At 42.7% G+C, this 22,085-nt stretch overlaps 1 protein-coding gene across 1 annotated transcript in view; it reads left to right on the top strand.

Annotated features, from left to right (window-relative positions):
• The first annotated feature begins 1,769 nt into the window (after positions 1-1,769).
• The window catches only part of LOC148048402 (afadin- and alpha-actinin-binding protein-like), a 39,267-nt gene continuing 18,951 nt past the window's right edge, over positions 1,770-22,085 (top strand). Inside the window, exons 1-6 of the mRNA XM_087710993.1 lie at positions 1,770-1,830; positions 4,311-4,486; positions 9,818-10,033; positions 16,415-16,525; positions 19,583-19,718; positions 20,624-20,699. Coding sequence (XP_087567119.1) covers positions 1,782-1,830; positions 4,311-4,486; positions 9,818-10,033; positions 16,415-16,525; positions 19,583-19,718; positions 20,624-20,699 — 764 coding nt within the window. The 5' untranslated portion in view covers positions 1,770-1,781. The remainder of the gene's footprint in view (positions 1,831-4,310; positions 4,487-9,817; positions 10,034-16,414; positions 16,526-19,582; positions 19,719-20,623; positions 20,700-22,085) is intronic.

Consider the following 22,085-nt stretch of genomic DNA (forward strand, 5'->3'; position numbering starts at 1 on the left):
ATCATTTCTATAGCCATTTCTACGGATTTATTGTTTTAATTATAGTTTTCTTTGGACGATTTATAAACAACTAGGCTGTTTGGAGAACTAGGCTTAGGAGGGATGGGTCTTCAGCTTTTTGTTGTATTTATCTTTGTGTATGTGTGTGTGAGAGAGAGAGAAGTGGGGAGGAGAGGACTGAAGATTGCTTTAACTCATTGAATGATTGTGACTGCTACCACAAGTGTGGATTGTGACTGCTAAAATATAGCTAGCTTGTTACAGTCGTGGTAAACCCAGCCAATTGTGTTTTTATAAACTATGGTTAAAATTGGCTTAATATCATGTCAACAACTTAAGGTTCAGGGTGAATGATATATAAGAAGGGAATGGTTTCTCCCTCAAATTTTTGACCTTGATTTTTTTTTTCTAGTTAAGCCTTTTTCATGCACAGATTAGAAGAAATGCCCAAAAGAGAGAAAGAAAAAATAGAAGTTTCAAAAACTCATCAATCATATTTGGATCCTTTAATATTTGTTTCCCCAAATTAATAAAATTGTTGGAAAAGGTGGCAGTCATGTTTCGATCTGATGCAGAGAGAATGCTCAGATAAGGACTCTTGAGGAAGATTTGGATATAAGCCCTTTCCTATTTGCTCATATATTTGCTTTGTAAAATTTTAAGAGTTGAGATGTAAATAATTAAATAACATCAACATAATAGTTTGATCAATATGCATGCTGCCATATAGCAGTGTATACTATACCTTCAAAGGAGACCATTCACTAAATACAGTAATGTAAACCATATAAGCTATAAACGTAACCGATATGCTTGCTATATGACATACCTGTTCAGTGAAGATGAGTCTCCTTTGACTGTAATCTGCATTATTGCCTAAACTTTGGTGCTGTTATTTAATGTGCTTACACAGCCCAACTTCTAAAGAAATTGGGCTGTAAGAAATTGGAGCCAAGGTGGCGCAGTGGTTAAATGCAGCACTGCAGGCTACTTCAGCTGACTGCAGTTCTGCAGTTCGGCTGTTCAAATCTCACCGGCTCAAGGTTGACTCAGCCTTCCATCCTTCCGAGGTGGGTGAAATGAGGACCCGGATTGTTGTTGGGGGCAATATGCTGACTCTGTAAACCGCTTAGAGAGGGCTGAAAGCCCTATGAAGCGGTATATAAGTCTAACTGCTATTGCTATTGCTATTGCTATTAACACAAATAAATAAACGGTAAATAATACTTATTTAAGGCACTAAGCCTCCTTGTTTGGAGTTACCAGTCATCTTGTATCTTCTTGCAGACTAAAATCAAGTCCTCTTGGAGGGTGACTTCATGTCTGGGAACTTCATGAGTATTCCAAAGCGGGTTTTTTTTTTAAAAAAAAGCAACATTAGGAAGTAATTCACCATTTTACCCATATTTTTTGGCTCGGAGCTCTGGAATTTCTTGTGGTCTCCCAATCAATTACTCACGCAACTTAACCTTATTCAACCTTTCAGTATCAGCCAAGGCCAGGTGTGGCAGTATTCACTGGTTTCCATTCGTCACTATCGTTGTTTAAATATGGGCCAGCATGTCAAAAGGTTGTGATCATGGCAGAGTACAATGGAACAATGCAATGAGACCCAGTAAAGCCAGCAATTTAATATTAATTACAAAAATAGGATATATTCAAGTTGCTATGGGGTTGAAGAGGTTTCAAAATTGATTGTTTGCTGATCTAAGCATGCTGCAAAGGAATGCATAATATCTTGGGTTTTTTTTGAAGGTGTCTGAATAAATGCTAAGGAGAAAATGGAACCTTTAAGCCTCCCAGCCACACCGAGAGCGGAGTTGTTAGCAGGTAACTGTCTAATCCTAATTGGAAAGGCATTTTAGGAGCAAATATTTGTTAATGTTTAGTTCTCTATCAATGTTTGCCTGACATTGACCAATGTTTGGTCAATTTCATTTCAACCTTCCTTTGGGAAGTCAAGAGCTGCGTATGTATGCCGACTGCTCTGTTCTTAGAATAATGCGATTATTTGTAGTATGCTGAACTTCCACAGGGGTAGTCCTATTAATCTGTTGTTGCAGAAATATGTGCACAAGTTTCACACCTAATATAATCATTCCATTCATGGGCGTTTGACTGAGTACAGTACAGAGGTGGGTTCCTACCGGTTCACACCTATTTGGTAGAACCGGTTCGTCAAATCTACCGAACCGGTTAGAAGAGGTTCCACCAGTGGACCCAGAAAGCAGGCCACTCCTACAGAAGAGGTTCCCAAATTTTTTTGAAACCCACCACTGGTCCTTGGATATGATTATTCTACACTATCATACGCTCATATTTATAAAACTCAGTGCCTCTGTGAAAGGTAAGGATGACTCCTGCGTTTGTGGTGCAATCGGAACATTGCGTGTGTTGAAGTTGTTTTAACGCAAACCAAAGATGCCTTTTAAAAAACAAGTTTACATCCTATTCTTATGCATGCCAGTGCTGTGTGTGAGGTCATTTAGGGTGGTTCTGACAAGTGTCGTCGGCATCTTCATATCCGGTCACATGGGCAGCAAGCCACTCCCATCCGGTCACATGGGCGGCAAGCCACTCCCACAAAGGAGGCCACACCCACAGAGTAGGTTCGAACAATTTTTGAAACCCACCACTGGTACAGTATGTTATTAAAACCAGCCGTTGAGGTTAGTAAGCAATGGTTTAGATGAGCATGTTGTATGAACCCAAATATATTTTGGTTTATTTGATAAGTCAAGGCTGAATGTGGTGTATGAATCCAGTTGTTAAAACACCCCAAACACAAACTTTGTAAGACTCATTGCCTGAATGGAGATTTGAGTTTATCTATAATCTTTGTCTGACATCTGCTATTCTTGTGCTTGTTGCTTTATGGCTACCAACTCTTCCTCCTCTTCTGACAAGAAAAAGGAGTGTCATTGAAGTGTCTATATTATTAGACCATAGTTGGGAAGTAAGCCAAGTCTGATTACTGGAAATCGTGGGGTTACGGTTTGCAGAATGCAGTTGTTCATTCCACATGCCCTCGATTTGCACTCAGCACTTGATTAATTTCATAGATACACCTATATAATTTTCCTAACAGCAATACAGAAGTGATTTGTTGTTACCCTTTTGTTCTGACCTCCCTTGTCCCACACCAACACACACTCTGAGCCAAAGATAAGTTACGGCATTTAATTAACAGACAGACAGGTCCTTGGCAGCAATTCAGCACAGATAAGCCGTGGCAGCAATCCAGCCTGCCAAGCTCACAATAATGTTCTCCAACATTAGTTCCTGCATTGACTTCTGCAAAAGGGGCGTGTGCACAAGCAGTCCTTTTTATAGTCTGGAGAGGAGCCTAATGACCACCAGCTGAGTGCAATTACCTCCTGTAACTGCGCAACTGTTCCTGACGCCTATTAGCTCTTCGGTGCCAGGCATCCAGGAACAACTCACTGTTGACGTCAGGATCACTCTCCCTTGTCTCCTCCCCACTGGTCCAAGGCTCAGGTGCCTCCTGGTGGCCAACCAGCCTCTCTGCTCCCTGCTCGGAGTCGGAACCCTGTCCAGGGTCCTCCACATCCTCCAGAGCCGACTCATAGGGCCCCTCGCTGTCGGAGTCTGGTGGCAGCTCCAACGGCTCCTGCTGGGCCACAACACCTTTTTATAGGATATTTTTCAACTGCCCATCTTAATTTTTTAGCTACTGTAAGTTTTTTAATGGACTCCCATCCAACAGCTAATTAAATGCCTAGAGTTTTTGAATGGGGAATCCCTAACATTTGATAGTGCTGCCATCTGCTGTGCTGTAGGCATGAGTGGATGGCTTGCATTCAGACCTGCCCTTGGTTGCGGTGGAACACAAATGTGTGGAACAAAATTAGAGATTCTTGGTAGGAGCAAAGGTGCCTGGACATTGCTGTTCCCTACTTTGAGTGATTAGCAATAGCAATAGCAGTTAGACTTATATACCGCTTCATAGGGCTTTCAGCCCTCTCTAAGCGGTTTACAGATTCAGCATATCACCCGCAACAACAATCTGGGTCCCCATTTTACCCACCTCGGAAGGATGGAAGGCTGAGTCAACCCTGAGCCGGTGAGATTTGAACAGCCGAACTGCAGAACTGCAGTCAGCTGAAGTAGCCTGCAGTGCTGCATTTAACCACTGCGCCATATTTCCTTTCTTTGGACTCACAAAGTTTTATTATTGGTTCCCCAACTATGATAACTGGCGTTCAATATCCTTGGGCTCCTCTTTCTTCTTAATGGTCATAAGCCCCGTTCAATTCTTTTGTATTTTTTATTTCTCCTTTTCCTTGTAGATGAAGAGTGCTTCATAAGCAAGTATATATCCGAGCTGGGTTTTTCGTCCGCTGAGTCTGCATTCAGTCCAGTCCACTTCACTGACGCCTTGGAGCTACAGGGAAGCTTTCATGAGTTAGATCATTTTGTCTGCTGGAGTGATAATGTGGATCACTGTATTTCCTACCTCAGTAAGGTAGGCATCTTCTGGCCAGAGAAGAGTATGTATGAAAAGGCATCAGGTCTTCTGAATGTCGATGTGTCCTTCCGCTGCCTTTTCCACTGTTCATTTGATTATGTCGGGTTCCGCAAATAGCTGCACTGGCTACCTATTAGTCTCCGAATCCGCTTCAAGGTGCTGGTCGCTACCTATAAAGCCCTACATGGCATCGGACCTGGGTACCTGAGAGACCGCCTCCTGCCGATTACCTCCCTCAGACCGATCAGATCTCACAGGTTAGGTCTCCTCCGGATTCCATCTGCCAGCCAATGTCGGCTGGCGACTCCCCGGGGGAGAGCCTTCTCTGCTGCAGCTCCGGCCCTCTGGAACGAGCTCCCTGTGGAGATCCGGACCCTTACTACCCTCCCGGCCTTCCGCAAAGCCACCAAGTCCTGGCTGTTCCAGCAGGCTGGGGGGAGCTGAGAAGCATCTACCTCCACAGAAATTGTGAATGTTGGTTTTGTTTTTAATATGTTGTCTTTGTCTCGTTCCCCCTTTTCCCTTGTCTTTTGTGAGCCGCCCGGAGTCCTCCGGGAGTGGGCGGCATACAAGACAAATAAATAAATAAATAGCAACAGGCCAAGCTCATCTGTTCATATGTTATATGTGTTCAGAGAATTTTTAGATACTTCCAACATTTTGCTAGTTACAGTTTTCGTTGAGGGCAAATTTGAATAACAACGGTAAAAATTAATACAAGCTTGAAAAAAACTGAAAGAATATAAAGAAAAGGTAAAAGGTACAGAAAAGATGAAGAGGTTTAAAAAAAAGCAAAAGCATTTTCCTATGGGAAGGATTCTTTATCATTTAAAATGTTATTTCAAATTTATTAGGACCAGTGGTGGGATTCAGCCGGTTCGCACCTATTCGGGGAGAACCGGTTGGTAACTTTCTAAGCAGTTCAGAGAACCGGTTGTTGGAAGAAATCTCATTTTGGTTTTTTCCCACTTTACAGGGCTAATCCTGTAAGGAAGGCAGGAAGGAAACATTCTGGTGTTGTTTCTAGCCTCATCTTTATTGCCCTGCTTACAGAAACTGCCTCTCCGGTTAACCCTTATTAGATTCTAACAGCTAAGGTGAAGCGCCCATCAACGTGAGTGACCTTGAGTTGGCCACGCCCACCCAGTCACATGACCACCAAGCCCCGCCTACCCAGATGGTCATTAGGGCAGAGAAACCGGTTGTTAAATTATTTGAATCCCACCACTGATCTGGACCCTTAGTCTATTTGTGGCTTTCCAACATCATAATTCCAATCACCCTTCTGCTGTTTATTTTTTTTAAAAAATGTTAAACTTGTAGTTAAAACTTCTTTCTCAAAAGATTGAAAGAAACTCACCTGGTACTGTAAAACAAAGATTCCCAATAGCTGAAAAGCAATTAACAAAGAATTTCTGAAAGTGATTAGAAAGAAAATATGCAAGCTTAATGTCCTTTCAAAGACACTAACCATAGTTGAACAAGATGTCTATTTCCCCATCTCCCAGAGTGCTAAATCAACCAAACTACTATTTTGTGGTATCCTTGCAAGCACTTACGGACTCTCATTTTCTGGAGTGGAATTTCAATTTCAATTTCAATTTCAATTTACTTTATTTGTATGCCGCCCTTTTCCCTGAGGGGACTCAGGGCGGCTCACAATTCAAGGGAGGGGGGAAAAACAAACAAAGTTACAGAACATAAAGATCATACACAGCTAAAAAACACAACAATCATACCATTCGGAGTGGGGCTGTAAGTCTTTAGCCCCAGGCCTGTCGGAACAGCCAGGTTTTAAGGGCTTTGCGGATGGCATGGAGGGTGGTGAGGGTTCGAATCTCCATGGGGAGCTCGTTCCAGAGGGTCGGAGCAGCCACAGAGAAGGCCCTCCTCCGGGTAGTCGCCAGTCGACACTGGGCGGCTGATGGAATTCGGAGGAGGCCTAGTCTGTGGGATCTAATCGGTCTAGTGGAGGTAATTGGCAGCAGGCGGTCTCTCAAGTACCCAGATCCAATACCATGAAGGGCTTTGTAGGTGACAACTAGCACCTTGAAGCGAATCCAGAGATCAACAGGCAGCCAGTGCAGCTCGCGGAGGATAGGTGTTACGTGGGTGAAACGAGGCGCACCCACGATCGCTCGCGCGGCTGCATTAATTATCAAGAGCCAGCTCACCAGTCACCAGCTCTTCATTGCCCCATAAATCATAACTCTTTTTCACTGAGCTGTCTTCAGTCCACTATTTCTCTCCCCAAAGTTTTCCTTCCCCTACCAAAAAAAGCTACACATTTTCCATGAAGGTGAGCTGCTATGAAGTGTCATTAAAGCCATGTGTTAGTCTAGCATTAGCCTCTTGATCTCTGTTGTATAACCTCATTCTGGGGAAAATGCATTTATGTTTTGGAATTGTAAACAGCTGCTATGAAGTGTCATTAAAACCATGTGTTAGTCTAGCATTAGCCTCTTGATCTCTGTTGTATAACCTCATTCTGGGGAAAATGCATTTATGTTTTGCAATTGTAGGCAGGTTCTAAATTTGTATCTCCAGGAACTCCAGAGTATCTGAATTGGAAGTGCTACGTAGCCCTAATAATTTAAAGTGTACAACTGCCATGTGCCTTCTAGTCATTTGCTGAGATATTTTAAAATATTCAAGAGTCTTTTTAATGTAACTTTTGGCAGAAAGTTAATTTCTAAGTGATTGTATCAGCTTGCTAACCGAAAAGCTGCACTAAATCAATCTACCTGTAAACAGATCTACAGGTGAGTAATTTCACTCAACTGCACTCTTTAAGTATTTGTAATTTTGGTATTTTGATAATGCTGAGAAGAAATCCAGATCTGGTTCAATCTTTTAAAGTCTCATAGTAAGCTGATCCTTTAGAATTGTACTGGTGCTTGGAAAAGGATTGCTTAAAAACAATTAGTAACTTGATCAAGGAGCAGCTACAAAAACTGAGCAGCCCAGCTGAAAAATAAGGAGAAGGGAATGAATGCAGCTGCTGAGTGGGCCTTTTGTGTCTTTATTAACTCTTTAGGAACTCTGAGGTTCTCTGGGCTGAATTGGGCTTTTTTATGATGTGAGAAAAACAAATGTAATTGGTGGACTTATAGCAATAGCAGTTAGACTTATATACCGCTTCATAGGGCTTTCAGCCCTCTCTAAGCGGTTTACAGAGTCAGCATATCGCCCCCCCAGTCTGGGTCCTCATTTCACCCACCTCGGAAGGCTGGAAGGCTGAGTCAACCTTGAGCCGGTGAGATTAGAACCGCCGAACTGCAGATAACAGTCAGCTGAAGTGGCCTGCAGTACTGCACCCTAACCACTGCCCCACCTCGACTTGGCCTGGGTGGCCTCATACATTCCAGTTCATGAACTTGGAAGCAGAAAACGGGTGTCCTGCAATTATAATTTATAAGGAGAAGAAAATCAATTTCTAGTAAGACCTTAAAAGTGACATTTTTACATGTAAAATACAAACTACCACACCTCTCTCTCTCTCTCTCTGTTTCTCTCTCTCCTCTCTCTCTTGTTTAGCCTATATATTGAGGCCTTAAAACATTGAGGCTGCTGTGCCTAATTAAATTCTTATAACACACTTGTGTATCATATAAAGTAGGGTTGTCAAGCTCACATCGTCACGGCAATGCCACGTGACATATCGGGACTTCCCCCCCCCCTTTCGCTAAACTGGGCGTAGGCGTGGCCAGTGTGTGACGCATCCGGCCCGCGGGCTGGGAGTTTGACGGCCCTGTCATAAAGATACCATCCTGCTTCTCCTGTGCGTTCTTATGCTTGTTTATTAAGAATGACAAAGCATGCCTTGAAATTTTTTAGGCGTCCTGGTGGCGCAGTGGTTAGACGTTTCGCAGGCTCACTCTGCCCACAGCCTGGAGTTCGATTCTCACTGGCTCAAGGTTGACTCAGCCTTCTAACCTTCCATGGGTTGGTAAAATGAGGACCCAGATTGCTGGCGCCAATAGGCTGACTCTGTAAACCGCTTAGAGAAGGCTGGGAAGCACTATGAGGCAATATATAATTTCAATTCAATTTAAATTTAATAAAATTTGTATGCCGCCCACTCCCTTGGGACAAGACAAAAAAGCATTTAATTTTTTTTTATCAATTTCATATATACATTCACAATTATATGATCTCATAACTGTTATTATTAATATGTATTTATAACAATTTTTTCCCTACAGTTGACAATATACCTGAAGATTGCTTTTTTAACATCCCATAGATCCATCTTATCTTACAACGGTCCTACTTCTTCTTCCCTCCCTCCCTCTTTCCTTCCCTCGTTTCTTCTCTCCTACTCCCCTTCCTTCCCTCCTTCCTTCCCTCCCTCCTTCCCCTTCCCTCCTTCCTTCCTTCCTTCTCTCCTTTCTTTTCTCCTTCTCTTCTTCCTTTCCCCCTTCTTTTCCTCCATCCTTCCCCCCTTCCTTCTCTCCTACATTCCCTCCTTCCTTCCCTCCTTTCTTCTCTCCTTCCTTCCCTCCTTTCTTCTCTCCTCTCCTTCCTTCCCTCCTTCCTTCCCTCCTTGCTTCCCTCCTTCCCTCCCTCCTTCCTACCCCTCTTTCTTCTCTCCTTCCTTCCTTCCTCCTCTCCTTTCCCTTTTCTCCTTCCCCTTCCTCCCCTTTACCCTTCCCCTCTTCTTCCCATTCCTCCCCTCTTTCCTACTTTTACATTCCCTCCCATTCTTCCTCTGCCTTTCCCTTTCTCCTATTCCTCTCCTTTCTCCTCTCCTTTAAAAATTTAAAGGTAAAAAATACAATTGTTAAATCATCATCCATTCTGTCTAAGTGGGGCTGGACATTAGTCAACAGCCCCAGGCCTGCTGGAACAGCCAGGTCTTAGTGGCTTTACGGAAGGCCGGGAGAGTGGGAAGGGTCCGGATCTCTACGGGTAGATCGTTCCACAGGGCCAGCGCAGCTACAGAGAAGGCCCTCCCTCGGGGGGCCGCCAGCCGGCATTGTCCGGTCGACGGCACCCGGAGGAGGCCCAGCCTGTGAGATCTTATTGGTCGTTGGGAGGTATGTGGCAGGAGGCGGTGTCTCAAGTAGCCAGGTCCTAAACCATGTAGGGCTTTAAAAGTAACGACTAACACCTTGAAGCGCGTCCGGAGACCAATAGGGAGCCAGTGCAGCTCGCGGAGGATGGGTGTATCTAGGTACACCCAGTATCGCTCGCGCGGCTGCATTCTGGACCAACTGCAGTCTTCGAACACTCTTCAGGGGCAGCCCCATGTAGAGCCCATGTAAGTCTTAAGTGCTATTGCTATTGCTATTACCGCTGCTATATTTCAACTGTACATTTGCCTAGGAATTGGTAGCGCTGGGGTTCCCTGCCCTTTATAAGGATGACGGTTCCGGAGATGGTATTGAGCACGGCTTCGACCTCCTGGAATTGGTTAACGGGGCCTGCAGACTGCTGAATCTGTACCAAAATGCATCAACCAAGCTGGGTGATATGGAGGCAGAGAAGATGCAGCAGGATGAAGAGCTGGATTCTCTGAGGGAACAGCAGAGTAAATTCAAGGTCAGAACTTCTAGTTTCTGTCATGTGTGTGGCAGGGGTGGGTTCCTGCCAGTTCTAACCTCTTCTATAGAAGAGGTTCCACAAATCTACCGTGCCGTTTAGAACCGGTTCCAGCTCCCTCCCCTCCCGCCCGTCCGCACATCATCAAGATGAAGAGCGAGAGGAGGAATTCTGGGAGTTGAAGTCCACAAGTCTTAAAGCTGTCAAGTTTGAACACCCCTGGTTTTTTTCTAATGGGTTAGGGGTGCGAGGGTCTTGTAACTTGACAGCTTTAAGACTTGCGTGCTTCAAATGCCAGAGTTCCTGAGCCAACATGACTGGAGGAGGAATTCTGGGAGTTGAAGTCCACAAGTCTTAAAGCTGTCAAGTTTAAACACCCCTGGGGTTTTTTTCTCTAAAGGGTTAGGGGTGCAAGGGTCTTATAACTTGACAGCTTTAAGACTTTCACTCTTCAATGGCAGAGTTCCTGAGCCAACATGACTGGAGGAGGAATTCTGGGAGTTGAAGTCCACAAGTCTTAAAGCTGCCAAGTTTGAACACCCCTGTTTTTTTTTTTCTAAAGGGTTAGTTAGGGGTGTGAGAGTCTTGTAACTTGACAGCTTTAAGACTTGTGTGCTTCAAATGCCAGAGTTCCTGAGCCAACATTTTGGTTGCTAAGCAAGAGTGTTGTTAAGTGAATTTCACCACATTTTACACATGGCTGGCAAGCCACTCCCACCAAGTCACATGGCTGGCAAGCCACTCCCACCCAGTCACATGGCCAGCAAGCCACTCCCACAAGGCAGGCCACACCTACAGAAGAGATTCTAAAAAAATTTGAAACCCACCACTGGTGTGTGGCCTGTGTATTAGCTAATATCAGTGACTAACAGAAGATGCTTTGGAATTCAAACATTTTTTGAAAGAAACAACAGCCCAAACCAATCAATGAAGCAAAATCTCCCAAGAAAATTTATGTACACTTATTTTGGAATTCATGCTGCAGAGTTCATCCTTTCAGATAGGTCTGCTAACAGGGACAATCATGGAGTATTCCCCAATTTCTTGCCTGTCTGCCTGCCTGCCCAACAGCTCTACCAGGGTACATTTCAATTTACAATGTTCTAATAATTACCAAAAGTTAAAAAAAAAAACATACAATATAAATGTGGATTGCTCAGATGTCCTTTTCATCATAAACTAGATCTATAAATAGAAGTAGTATGTATGTTTTTCTGAAACTGTCAATCATTGTCCTTATTGCCAATACATAGTGATTGTTGTGTAATATCTTTCCTGATGAATATTCACTTTATGTGAATGTTTAATATTTCTTAGAAGGCTTCAATCTTATCGCAATCTATTGGATTCTTTTGTCTGGGCACAGGGGCAGTGGAGGCTTTGAATATTGCTATGATGATCCTGCCTACCAGCCCCAACCCATGTAATTTTCTAAGCATGCTGGGTAAAACTATGGATATACTTGTGACCACAGGACAGGTGAAGAGATAGGTATACTGTAATCCTGAATAATTAAGGAGGTGGAGAGTTGCACGAATTCAATTTAAGCCCAGCTTGCTGAAAAGCTCCTTCACTTGCGTGATTACAAAATGGTAGATATTTTTGCACCATCTACCAAAACCAGAAGTTTTAAAAATTTAGTGTTCCCTGTTTACACTAGTAAAGATATGATATATGCATAGGAATCACAACAAGAATGCCTTCCCCCCCTCGCCACTCCAATTTCATTTTACTCATTGCTCTAAAATATTATGAGATAATTTCTTGGGAATACTTCAGAAAAGTGAATATTCATGATACGTTTGAATTAATTATCAAAGTAGTAGCAGCATTGAATTGTGACTATATTTGGAAATCATTGATATGAAGCAGCTGCAAGTTTTGATACACTATTTCCTTGACTGTTTATATACTGTAAATTTATTGTCATTCAACTGATTAAAGTGGCCAGATTTCCATTTCAAAACACACATGGTTTTTTGGCAACTATTTGAATTTTGGCAAAGATAAGTTATTAAAATCTTTCAGTATTTCATTATATTAATAACCAGCCATATCACTAGTCTTTTCCATTCTGTTCCTGCAATGCATCAGTACAAAAATATGTTGTCCTATATGGGGATAGTGGTCATGGTGGCGCAGTGGTTAGAGTGCAGTACTGCAGGCTATTTCTGCTGACTGCTGGCTGCCTGCAGTTCGGCAGTTCGAATCTCACCGGCTCAAGGTTGACGCAGCCTTCCATCCTTCCGAGGTGGGTAAAATGAGGACCCGGATTGTTGTTGGGGGCAATATGCTGACTCTGTAAACCGCTTAGAGTAGGCTGTAAAGCACTGTAAAGCGGTATATAAGTGCTATTGCTATATATAGCAGTACTGATATATGCATTTGTTCCTTTATACAGTGTAGGTATAGTAGATATAGAAAGTTTACATATTCTTGTTAGAATGCCAGGTTTTTAATTTTTTTTTAATTTTTATTTTTTTTATAAATTTTTATTTTAAACACATAAGCACATCAACAGAAACAGACACATGACTTAAAACAACATAGGAACAAGAAGTTCCATCGTATCTCATACAGCAGTTCCGTATCGGTTTCTTTGCAGTTAGTGTTTTCCCTTCTATACATTTCTATCTTGCATTCATGGTCCCCTTATTCGTTATCCATTTTTATGTACCAATTCTATATTTATTTATACTTAGCTATTTATAAATAAATATAGCAGATATTTTGGCAGATATAGAAAGTTTACATATCCCTGTTAGAATGCCAGGTTTTTTAGATGTAAAAAAAAAATCAGATCAAAAGAAAAATCCCTTCAGATATTTTCCACCTTTAACATAACATATTGTACAGTTCAATTGAAAAACAAACTGAAATCTTTCAGGAGGAAAAAAATAACAATGAAAAACTAGAATAACAGAGTTGGGAGGGCCTTGGAGGACCTCTAATTCAACCCCATTGCACAAGCACGAGACCCCGTTCAATTCTGTCCAATCTCTTCCTAAAAATTTCCAGTGATGGAGCATCCACAATATCTGAATACAAGCCATTCCATTTGTTAATTGTTCCCACTGTCAAGAAATTTCTCCTTCATTCTAATTGGTTCTCTCCTTGATTAGTTTCCATCTATTGCTTTTTTGCCCTGCCTTCTGGTTCTTTGGAGAACAGGTTGCCCCCCTCCCCCCTCTTTGTGGCAGCCCCTCAAATATTGGAATGACTGCTATCATGTCACTCCTAGAATCCTTCTTTTCATTAGATTAGGCTTACCTAATTCCTGCAACTATTCTTCATATGTTTTCGCCTCGAGATCCTTCAACATCTTTGTTGCTCTTCTTTGCCCTCTTTCTAGAATCTCAATATCTTTTTTATATTGTGGTGATCAAAACCCGATGCAGTATTCCAAATGTGGCCTTGCCAAGGCATTATAAAGCAGTACCAACGCTTCGTTCCATCCATCTGTTAATCTGATTACATAAATGGGCACACCCTGAAATAAACACAGAGTTCAAATACTTTTTCAACTTTAATAAAATTTGTATGCCGCCCACTCCCATTGGAACTGTGGGCGGCTCACAGCAAAATAAAAGCATTTAAAATTTAAGAAAGATACAATATTTAAAATTAATACATCATCCATTCAGTCAAGTGGGGCTGGATATTAATCAACAGCCCCAGGCCTGCCGGAACAGCCAGTTCTTGGTCACTTTACGGAAGGTATCACAGCCGCACAAACGTGCCAGTTGTCTGACCCAATAGTTCGTTGCTGAGGGACGGCCCCAGTCCGCGCAACCCTTCTATTCTTCCTGGGGGAACTCCCCGCCAGGTGTCCAAGATCCCCACAGTAGAAGCACAGCCCCTCAGCACATCGTCTGTCCATCTCTGTACGTGACACTCGAGATCTGAGAGTGGTAAGGGTCCGGATCTCTACGGGTAGATCGTTCCACAGGGCCGGTGCGGCTACAGAGAAGGCCCTCCCTCGGGGAGTCGCCAGCCGGCATTGTCCGGTCGACGGCACCCGGAGGAGGCCCAACCTGTGCGATCTTATTGGTCGTTGGGAGGTGAATGGCAGGAGGCGGTCTCTCAGGTAGCCTGGTCCAATACCATGTAGGGCTTTAAAAGTAACGACTAGCACCTTGAAGCGGGTCCGGAGACCAATGGGGAGCCGGTGCAGCTCGCGGAGGATAGGTGTAACATGGGTGTATCTAGGTACACCCATTATCGCTCGCGCGGCTGCATTCTGGACCAACTGTAGCCTTCGAACACTCTTCAGGGGCAGCCCCATGTAGAGCGGGTTACAGTAAATTTGATTTTATGACAGCATCCAGCCATTAGGGTAGGAGCCCTAATCAGCTTGGCATATCTTTCCTTATGAATTTTTGCCCTTCTTCCTTGTAAATCTGCTCCAAATCTGCCAGCTTGTGAGGGCATCTTCTGTGCAAAACCCTCTTCAGGTACTCCATAGGTTTTCAATTGGATTCATGTCCAGGCTCTGGCAGGGCCATTCCAAAACTTTGATCTTCCAGTGAAACCATTCTTTTGTTGATTTGGATCATTGTTGTGTTGAAAGATGAAATTCTTCTTCATGATCAGCATTTTATGATACCAGAGCACTCGTGGTTTTATGCCAAAACTGACTGATATTTGGAGCTGTTCATAATTCCCTCTACCTTCACTAAAGCCCAAATTCCACCCCCAAAGTATCCACTTACATATCCCCCCTCTCCCCCCTAAGACCCCACCTCCCTCCCCCCCCCGACTTCCCAGAGCCCGTACACGGTATAGATTTTTAACAAACACAGTCTAAAATATATTAAAACAAAGGAAATTAAAAACAAAAGAAGTTAATAACATCTCTGCATTGAACTCAGCTTCTTCCTGTTACACTAACTTTAAGCAGTTTAAATCGTTCCTGATCTTAAGCATAGGCTATCTGTAATTTCTTAGTCCCGTATTTGTTTTGTATATAGTCAATCCATTTTTTCCAGTCTCGTTTATATCTCTCATTTGAATGGTCTTTAAGATATGCCGATATTTTAGCCATCTCGGCTAAGTTTGTGACTTTCAATGTCCATTCTTGGATTGTAGGCAAGTCTTCCTTCTTCCAGTATTGTGCCACCAACAGTCTTGCTGCCGTTATTAGGTGTAGAACCAAATTAGTCTCTACCGCTGTAAAGTCAGTACATATACCTAGTAAAAATAACTGAGGAGTGAACTTTATCCTTCTTTTAAAGATATTTTGCATAATCCACCACATTTTTATCCAAAATGCCTTAACCTTTTGACAAGTCCACCATATATGAAAATATGTAGCATTGAGAGAACCACACCTCCAACATTTAGGCTGTACATTCGGATATGTAGAAGCCAGCTTTTTAGGATCTAAATGCCATCTATAAAACATCTTAAGTATCCACTTACAATGCACACTTGTGCAACCACATTGTTGTACTTTTTTGTTGTTATTTCCTCCCCTAAAATATTTCAGTTTGTGTTGCAATCGAATTGTACACGTTCTGTTAAAGGTGGGAAAACTTCTGAAGTGATCTGTCCTGTGTGATTTGTTTTTTGCATCTCAAAAACCCAGCATTTTAACAGATCTATATAGACATTTTATATATCCATTGCATATTCTGACTCCAGACTAGAGAAAAAGATCCTTTCTCCAAGCCTGGAATTACTGCTGATACAGTTCCTTTTCTCCAGTGATAATTTCATTCCTAGTAATAAGTTTACTAATGTCTTAAGTCAGTCGTGGGTTTCAAAAATTGTTGGAACATACTCTGTGGGTGTGGCCTCCTTTGTGGGAGTGGCTTGCCACCCATGTGACCGGATGGGAGTGGCTTGGCGCCCATGTGACCGGATATGAAGATGCCGACGACACTTGTCAGAACCACCTTGAACCACACACAGCACTGGCATGCATAAGAATAGGATGTAAACTTGTTTTTTAAAAGGCATCTTTGGTTTGCGTTAAAACAACTTCAACACACGCAATGTTCTGATTGCGCCACAAACGCAGTAGTCATCCTTACCTTTCACAGAGGCACTGAGTTTTATAAATAGGAGCATGATAGTGTAGAATAATCCTATCCAAGGACCAGTGGTGGGTTTCAAAAAATTTTGGAACCCCTTCTGTAGGTGTGGCCTGCTTTCTGGGTCCACTGGTGGAACCTCTTCTAACCGGTTCGGTAGATTTGATGAACCGGTTCTACCGAATAGGTGCGAACTGGTAGGAACCCACCTCTGGTCTTAGTTCTGTAATACAATTAATGAAGTAATTTATAGTTGGGGGTCAGGCAGGAGACTATAATAATTGATTTAATTCTTTGCTATGATGCCTTTTCTTGTGTGCCCCTCCCGCCCATCCTGCCCTCATAGGACCGTGTGGAAGTACTTGAAAGAGAAATTGCAATTGTGCAGAATAAGGAACAGCAGCTTCAAAACAAAAACAAGCACTTGAATAATATGCTGAAAGAAGAGAAGGAGGAGGTGAGTGAAGCAAGGGAAGAATGATTGAATCAGCCCTTCTAATGTTGAAGGTGATGAGTCTATTGAACGTCTTCTCTCTTGAGTTAACATGGATGATACAACCTGCTGGGAACTGTTGGGCACTTGGGTCACCCCAAAAGTATAGAAGCAACACAGTGGTGGGTTTCAAAAATTTTTGGAACCTACTCTGTGGGTGTGGCCTCCTTTGTGGGAGTGGCTTGCCGGCCATGTGACCTGGTGGGAATGGCTTGCCATCCATGTGTTTTCTTTCTCTCTCTCTCTCTCTCTCTCTCTCTCTCTCTCTCCTTTTGTCTCTCTGTCCCTTTTTTCTTTTTTTCTTTCATCTCTCTCACTCTTTTTCTTTTTTCTTTCTTTCTTTCTTTCTTTCTTTCTTTCTTTCTTTCTTTCTTTCTTTCTTTCTTTCTTTCTTTCTTATTTCTTCCTTTCTTTCTCTTTCTCTCTCTCTCTCTGTGTCAGTCAGTCTGTCTGTCTGTCTGTCTCTGTGTGTGTGTGTGTGGCAGTGGTGGGTCTCAAATTTTTTTGGAACTTACTCTGTGAGTGTGGCCTCCTTTGTGGGAGTGGCTTGCCGGCCATGTGACCTGGTGGGAGTGGCTTGCCGGCCATGTGTTTTCTCTCTCTCTCTCTCTCTCTCTCTCTCTCTCTCTCTCTCTCTCCTTTTGTCTCTCTGTCCCTTTTTCTTTTGTTCTTTCATCTCTCTCACTCTTTTTCTTTTTTCTTTCTTTCTTTCTTTCTTTCTTTCTTTCTTTCTTTCTTTCTTTCTTTCTTTCTTTCTTTCTTTCTTATTTCTTCCTTTCTCTTTCTCTCTCTCTCTGTGTCTGTCTGTCTGTCTGTCTGTGTGTGTGTGTGTGGCAGTGGTGGGTTTCAAAAATTTTTGGAACCTCTTCTGTAGGTGTGGCCTGCTTTCCGGGTCCACTGGTGGAACCTCTTCTAACCGGTTCGGTAGATTTGACGAACCGGTTCTATTGAACCAGTGCGAACCGGTAGGAACCCACCTCTGAAGCAACAGGAAAGCATCTTTGAGGGATGTGCAGGTCAGCCTCCTATAGGTTGCTTATCACATCACGCTTGATCCATCTGGAGCTAAATTACATTTAGTCTTCAACTTACAATAATTCATTTAGTGACTGTTCAAAGTTACAACGGGATTGAAAAAAGTGACCGATGACCATTTCTCAACAGTTATGACCTTTGCAACATCCCCATGATGTTATGTGATCAAAATTCAGATGCTTGGCAACAGGTTCATATTTATGACCGTTGCTATGCTCAAGATCATGCGACCACCTTTTGTGACGTTCCGACAAGCAATGCCAATGGGGAAGCCTGATTCACTTAACAACGATATCACTAACTTATCAACTGCAGTGATTCACTTAACAGTTGAGGCAAGAAAAGTAACAAAATGGGGCAAAACTCACTTAACAAATGTCTCACTTAGCAACAGAGATTTTGGACTCACTTGTGGTTATAAGTCGAGGACTACCTGTATTGCAAATCCTTCATTTTGAGCCCTCGATACAATCCCATCTTCTAGTTTTTATTTAATAAATTTTATATTATTAATGATTACTATCGAACATTATAAGACAAACTTCCTGATCCTGATGAAAATGTGTAGAGCAGTGTTTCTCAACCTTGGCAACTTGAAGATGTCCGGACTGCTGGCTGGGGAATGCTGGGAGTTGAAGTCTGGACATCTTCAAGTTGCCAAGGTTGAGAAACACTGGTGTAGAGCCTAGAAAAATGGGAATTTCTGAGACTTTTAGCCCAACATATCTGAAAAGCACAGGTTAAAGAAAATGGGTGTAAGAAAACAGGCTAATGTTTGAAATACTTGAAATGCACTATAGCATTTTATATATATATATATATATATATATATATATATATATATATATATATATATATGTATGTATGTATGTATGTATGTATGTATGTATGTATGTATGTATGTATGTATGTATGTATGTTATATTTATGCTGATAAATAAATAAAGGGAGACTAGTATAGATCTATTTCAAGCTATTTAGCTCTCATCAGCTAGCCATACCCATGCTGGGAATCGAACCTGTGCTCTATTGCCTCTTAGGCAGATGTGTTAACCATTGAGCTACAGAGCTCGACTCCTTATCAGCCAGCCAGGGTGAGAGGTATATATTTAAAGTCACAACCCCTGGTATGCCCAAATATGGGAGGAAGGTCGCACTTCCACTCTCTGTCTTCGGCTCGTCACAAGAGACCATCCAGACAGAAACCCAATGTTTTTTACTGTTGCCTTTTTGTTACATTTGTTATATTTATGCTGATAAATAAATAAAGGGAGACTGGTATAGATCTATTTCAAGCTATTTAGCTCTCATCAGCTAGCCATACCCTTACTGGGATTAGAACCTGTGCTCTATTGCCTCTTAGGCAGATGTGTTAACCATTGAGCTACAGAGCTCGACTCCTTATCAGCCAGCCAGGGTGAGAGGTATATATTTAAAGTCACACACATATATATGTGTGTGTGTGTGTGTGTGTTTATTTGTGCTGATAAATAAATAAAGGGAGACTAGTATAGATCTATTTCAAGCTATTTAGCTCTCATCAGCTAGCCATACCCTTACTGGGATTTGAACCATAATTGGGGCTTACCAGGGGTTGTAAAAATCTAATATATATATATATATATATAGCACTATAGTTTCTCAACCTTGGCAACGTGCTTTTTCTTCCTCCTTTACCCACAGCTCCCCCATATCCCCATACAATGCTTTTTTCATTTGTTTGTTTCATATATCAGTATGGCCTGAAATTTGCTGCCCCTGGAGCAGATTATGCCTTGTGCTTGTGTGCCGAGGTTCGACATTCTCGGGGGGAGTCAACAGCTTGTGTATGAGAGAGAAAGAAAATTGATAGTGGGCCTATTAAAGGAAAAGACCGCTTGGGTTCTGGGATTTCCTGGAAAACTTGAATGTAGCCCATCCAGGGAGCTGCCGAAAGACCCCTATCTGCTCTCCTAGCTTTGAATGTAAGTGTGGTTCTCCCAGCAGATCACCAAGCTCCTCAGTTCTCTGGCTAACCAGAAGAACCAGCATGGACATGAGATGAAGAGGAAGGAACAAGAACTGCTTCGACTGAGAGACAAGATGAGCCAGATTTTAGCTAACAAGACAGACAAGAGAGGAAGTAAGTGAGCATTTACAAGTGGGGCAGGGGATGGGTTCCTGCCAGTTCTGACCTCTTCTATAGAAGAAGTTCCACAAATCTACAGTGCCGTTTAGAACCGGTTCCAGCTCCCTCCCTCCCCCCGCCCGTCCACACATCATCAAGATGAAGAGAGAGGAGGAATTCTGGGAGTTGAAGTCCACAGGTCTTAAAGCTGTCAAGTTTGAACACCCCTGGGGTTTTTTTTTCTAAAGGGTTAGGGGTGCAAGGATCTTGTAACTTGACAGCTTTAAGACTTGCGTGCTTCAAATGCCAGAGTTCCTGAGCCAACATGACTGGAGGAGGAATTCTGGGAGTTGAAGTCCACAAGTCTTAAAGCTGTCAAGTTTGAACACCCCTGGGGTTTTTTTTTCTAAAGGGTTAGGGGTGCCAGGGTCTTGTAACTTGACAGCTTTAAGACTTGCGTCCTTCAAATGCCCGAGTTCCTGAGCCAACATTTTGGTTGCTAAGCAAGAGCGTTGTTAAGTGAGTTTCACCACATTTCACAAGTTGGCCACGCCCACCCAGTCACATGACTGCCAAACCACTCCCACTCGGTCACATGGCCAGCAAGCCACTCCCACAAAACAGGCCACACTTACAGAAGAGGTTCTAAAAAAAATTTGAAACCCACCACTGGGTGTGTGTGAAGTGGGTGTGTGTGTGTAAAAAATGGCAGGATCTTTTATGATTTGCTGTTACAATTGTACCAGAACCATCTGGATACGACTCTTGGATCATGGGACACTGATCTTATTTCACTCATATTCTAAGATGAGCTTATGCATATGTTCACCTCTGATTTTGGATGTCAAATCTGGGGAAGAAGGGTGGTGGTGGTTGGTGAGTGGATTCACTACTTAGGCATGTGGCTTACTATTTCCTAGCAATTGAAATTCTCAATGCCCTTCCTCGGATGGATGGCAAGAGGGCCACTTGGAAAACTGGGAGATCTCTGGGCAGGTAAGTTGCTGGCATTAATCTCCACTTCCTGTTCAGAAAGATGTAGCTGGGCAAAACCCTCTGGGAGAATTTGGCCTACCAAGAAGAGGACAAAACCTGATATTTAGGTGGCATGGACATCTCTGATACAACAGAGTAGAAAATCATTATGGGAGATGTGCCATATTGAGATTATGGAATAGGTATAAAACTAGATTATGCCCCCCCCCCCCAAAAAAAACTTTTGTGGCTCTCAGCATGAGAAGCATTTTATAGAACAGAAATAACGTCTGAAATTTACAAAGAAATGGACAGCACTGTATATATTTGAGATTTCGCTAGCTTTCATCCATCATGCATTTTCAACTATACTTTTATAACATTCAAATCTAGGAATGGTGATTCCAAAGGAGTGGCAAGAAACTACTGTGTATGCACAACCCTGGCTATTCCTATGTGTTCTGACCCCCCTTCTTCGCTCGTTCACGGACGACGGTCAGACAGACTTAAAAGGAAATAACTTTATCAGTCCTGGCTCACGCTGGCTGCGAGCCCAAAATAAACATAAACAAAGTCTCTGGCAAAAAGGTTACGCAGCAGAATGCAAAAACAAAGAGCTATTACAGCAACAGGTTTACAGAAAGAAAGTAAAGCACTTCTCCAAGTGTCTCTTTGAATCAGGGTTACAGAAAGCAAATCACTTATCCAAGTGCCTCTCACAAACAAACCACGACCGATGAACGATGAACGAACGAGTGAACGTTGACTTCTGCAACCATCAGTCCTTTTATCTCCAGAAGACGACTTTAACGAGCTCCAGCTGCATTGTTATTCCTGCATCCCGACTCAACTCACAGCAAACTTCTGCTGAGTCACAACACCTAGGGTGGTGAATTACTAATGATAAAGTAAATGATAATGCTCCAACAGGCTGTTATGCAATTAGTTTTGGAAAAGGCTGAATGGAATCAGACCTGGTTAGTACTTGGATAGGAAATTCAAAAACAGATAAACCCACAGCTGTAGCTTAAGCTGGCAAGTTGGGAAAATCCCAGAAGAAGGAAACACTAAATGGCTCCCATATTGTTGCCAAGAAAATAACATGTACGTATCCACTGCCAGAAGAGATGCGGTGGCTCAGTGGCGAAGATACTGAAGTTGTTCAATCAGAAAGGTCGGCAGTTCAGGGGTTCGAATCCCTAGTGCCGTGTAACGGAGTGAGCTCCCGTTACTCGTCCCAGCTTCTGCCAACCTAGCAATTCGAAAGCATATAAAAAATGCAAGTAGAAAAATGTTGTGGCTCGGTAGGAGCCTTTGGAGCTGCTATCAGACTGACACAGAAATCTGTGAGTGGTTTCAGGATGCTCACAGGAGAAGATAACAAGCAGCTGTGGCTCCTGCGGATAA

The sequence above is a fragment of the Thamnophis sirtalis genome, unplaced genomic scaffold (assembly GCF_051295495.1).
Source record: "Thamnophis sirtalis isolate CommonGarterSnake01/CBP01778 unplaced genomic scaffold, rThaSir2_p1.2 scaffold_3, whole genome shotgun sequence".
In the NCBI taxonomy this organism is placed as follows: domain Eukaryota; kingdom Metazoa; phylum Chordata; class Lepidosauria; order Squamata; family Natricidae; genus Thamnophis; species Thamnophis sirtalis.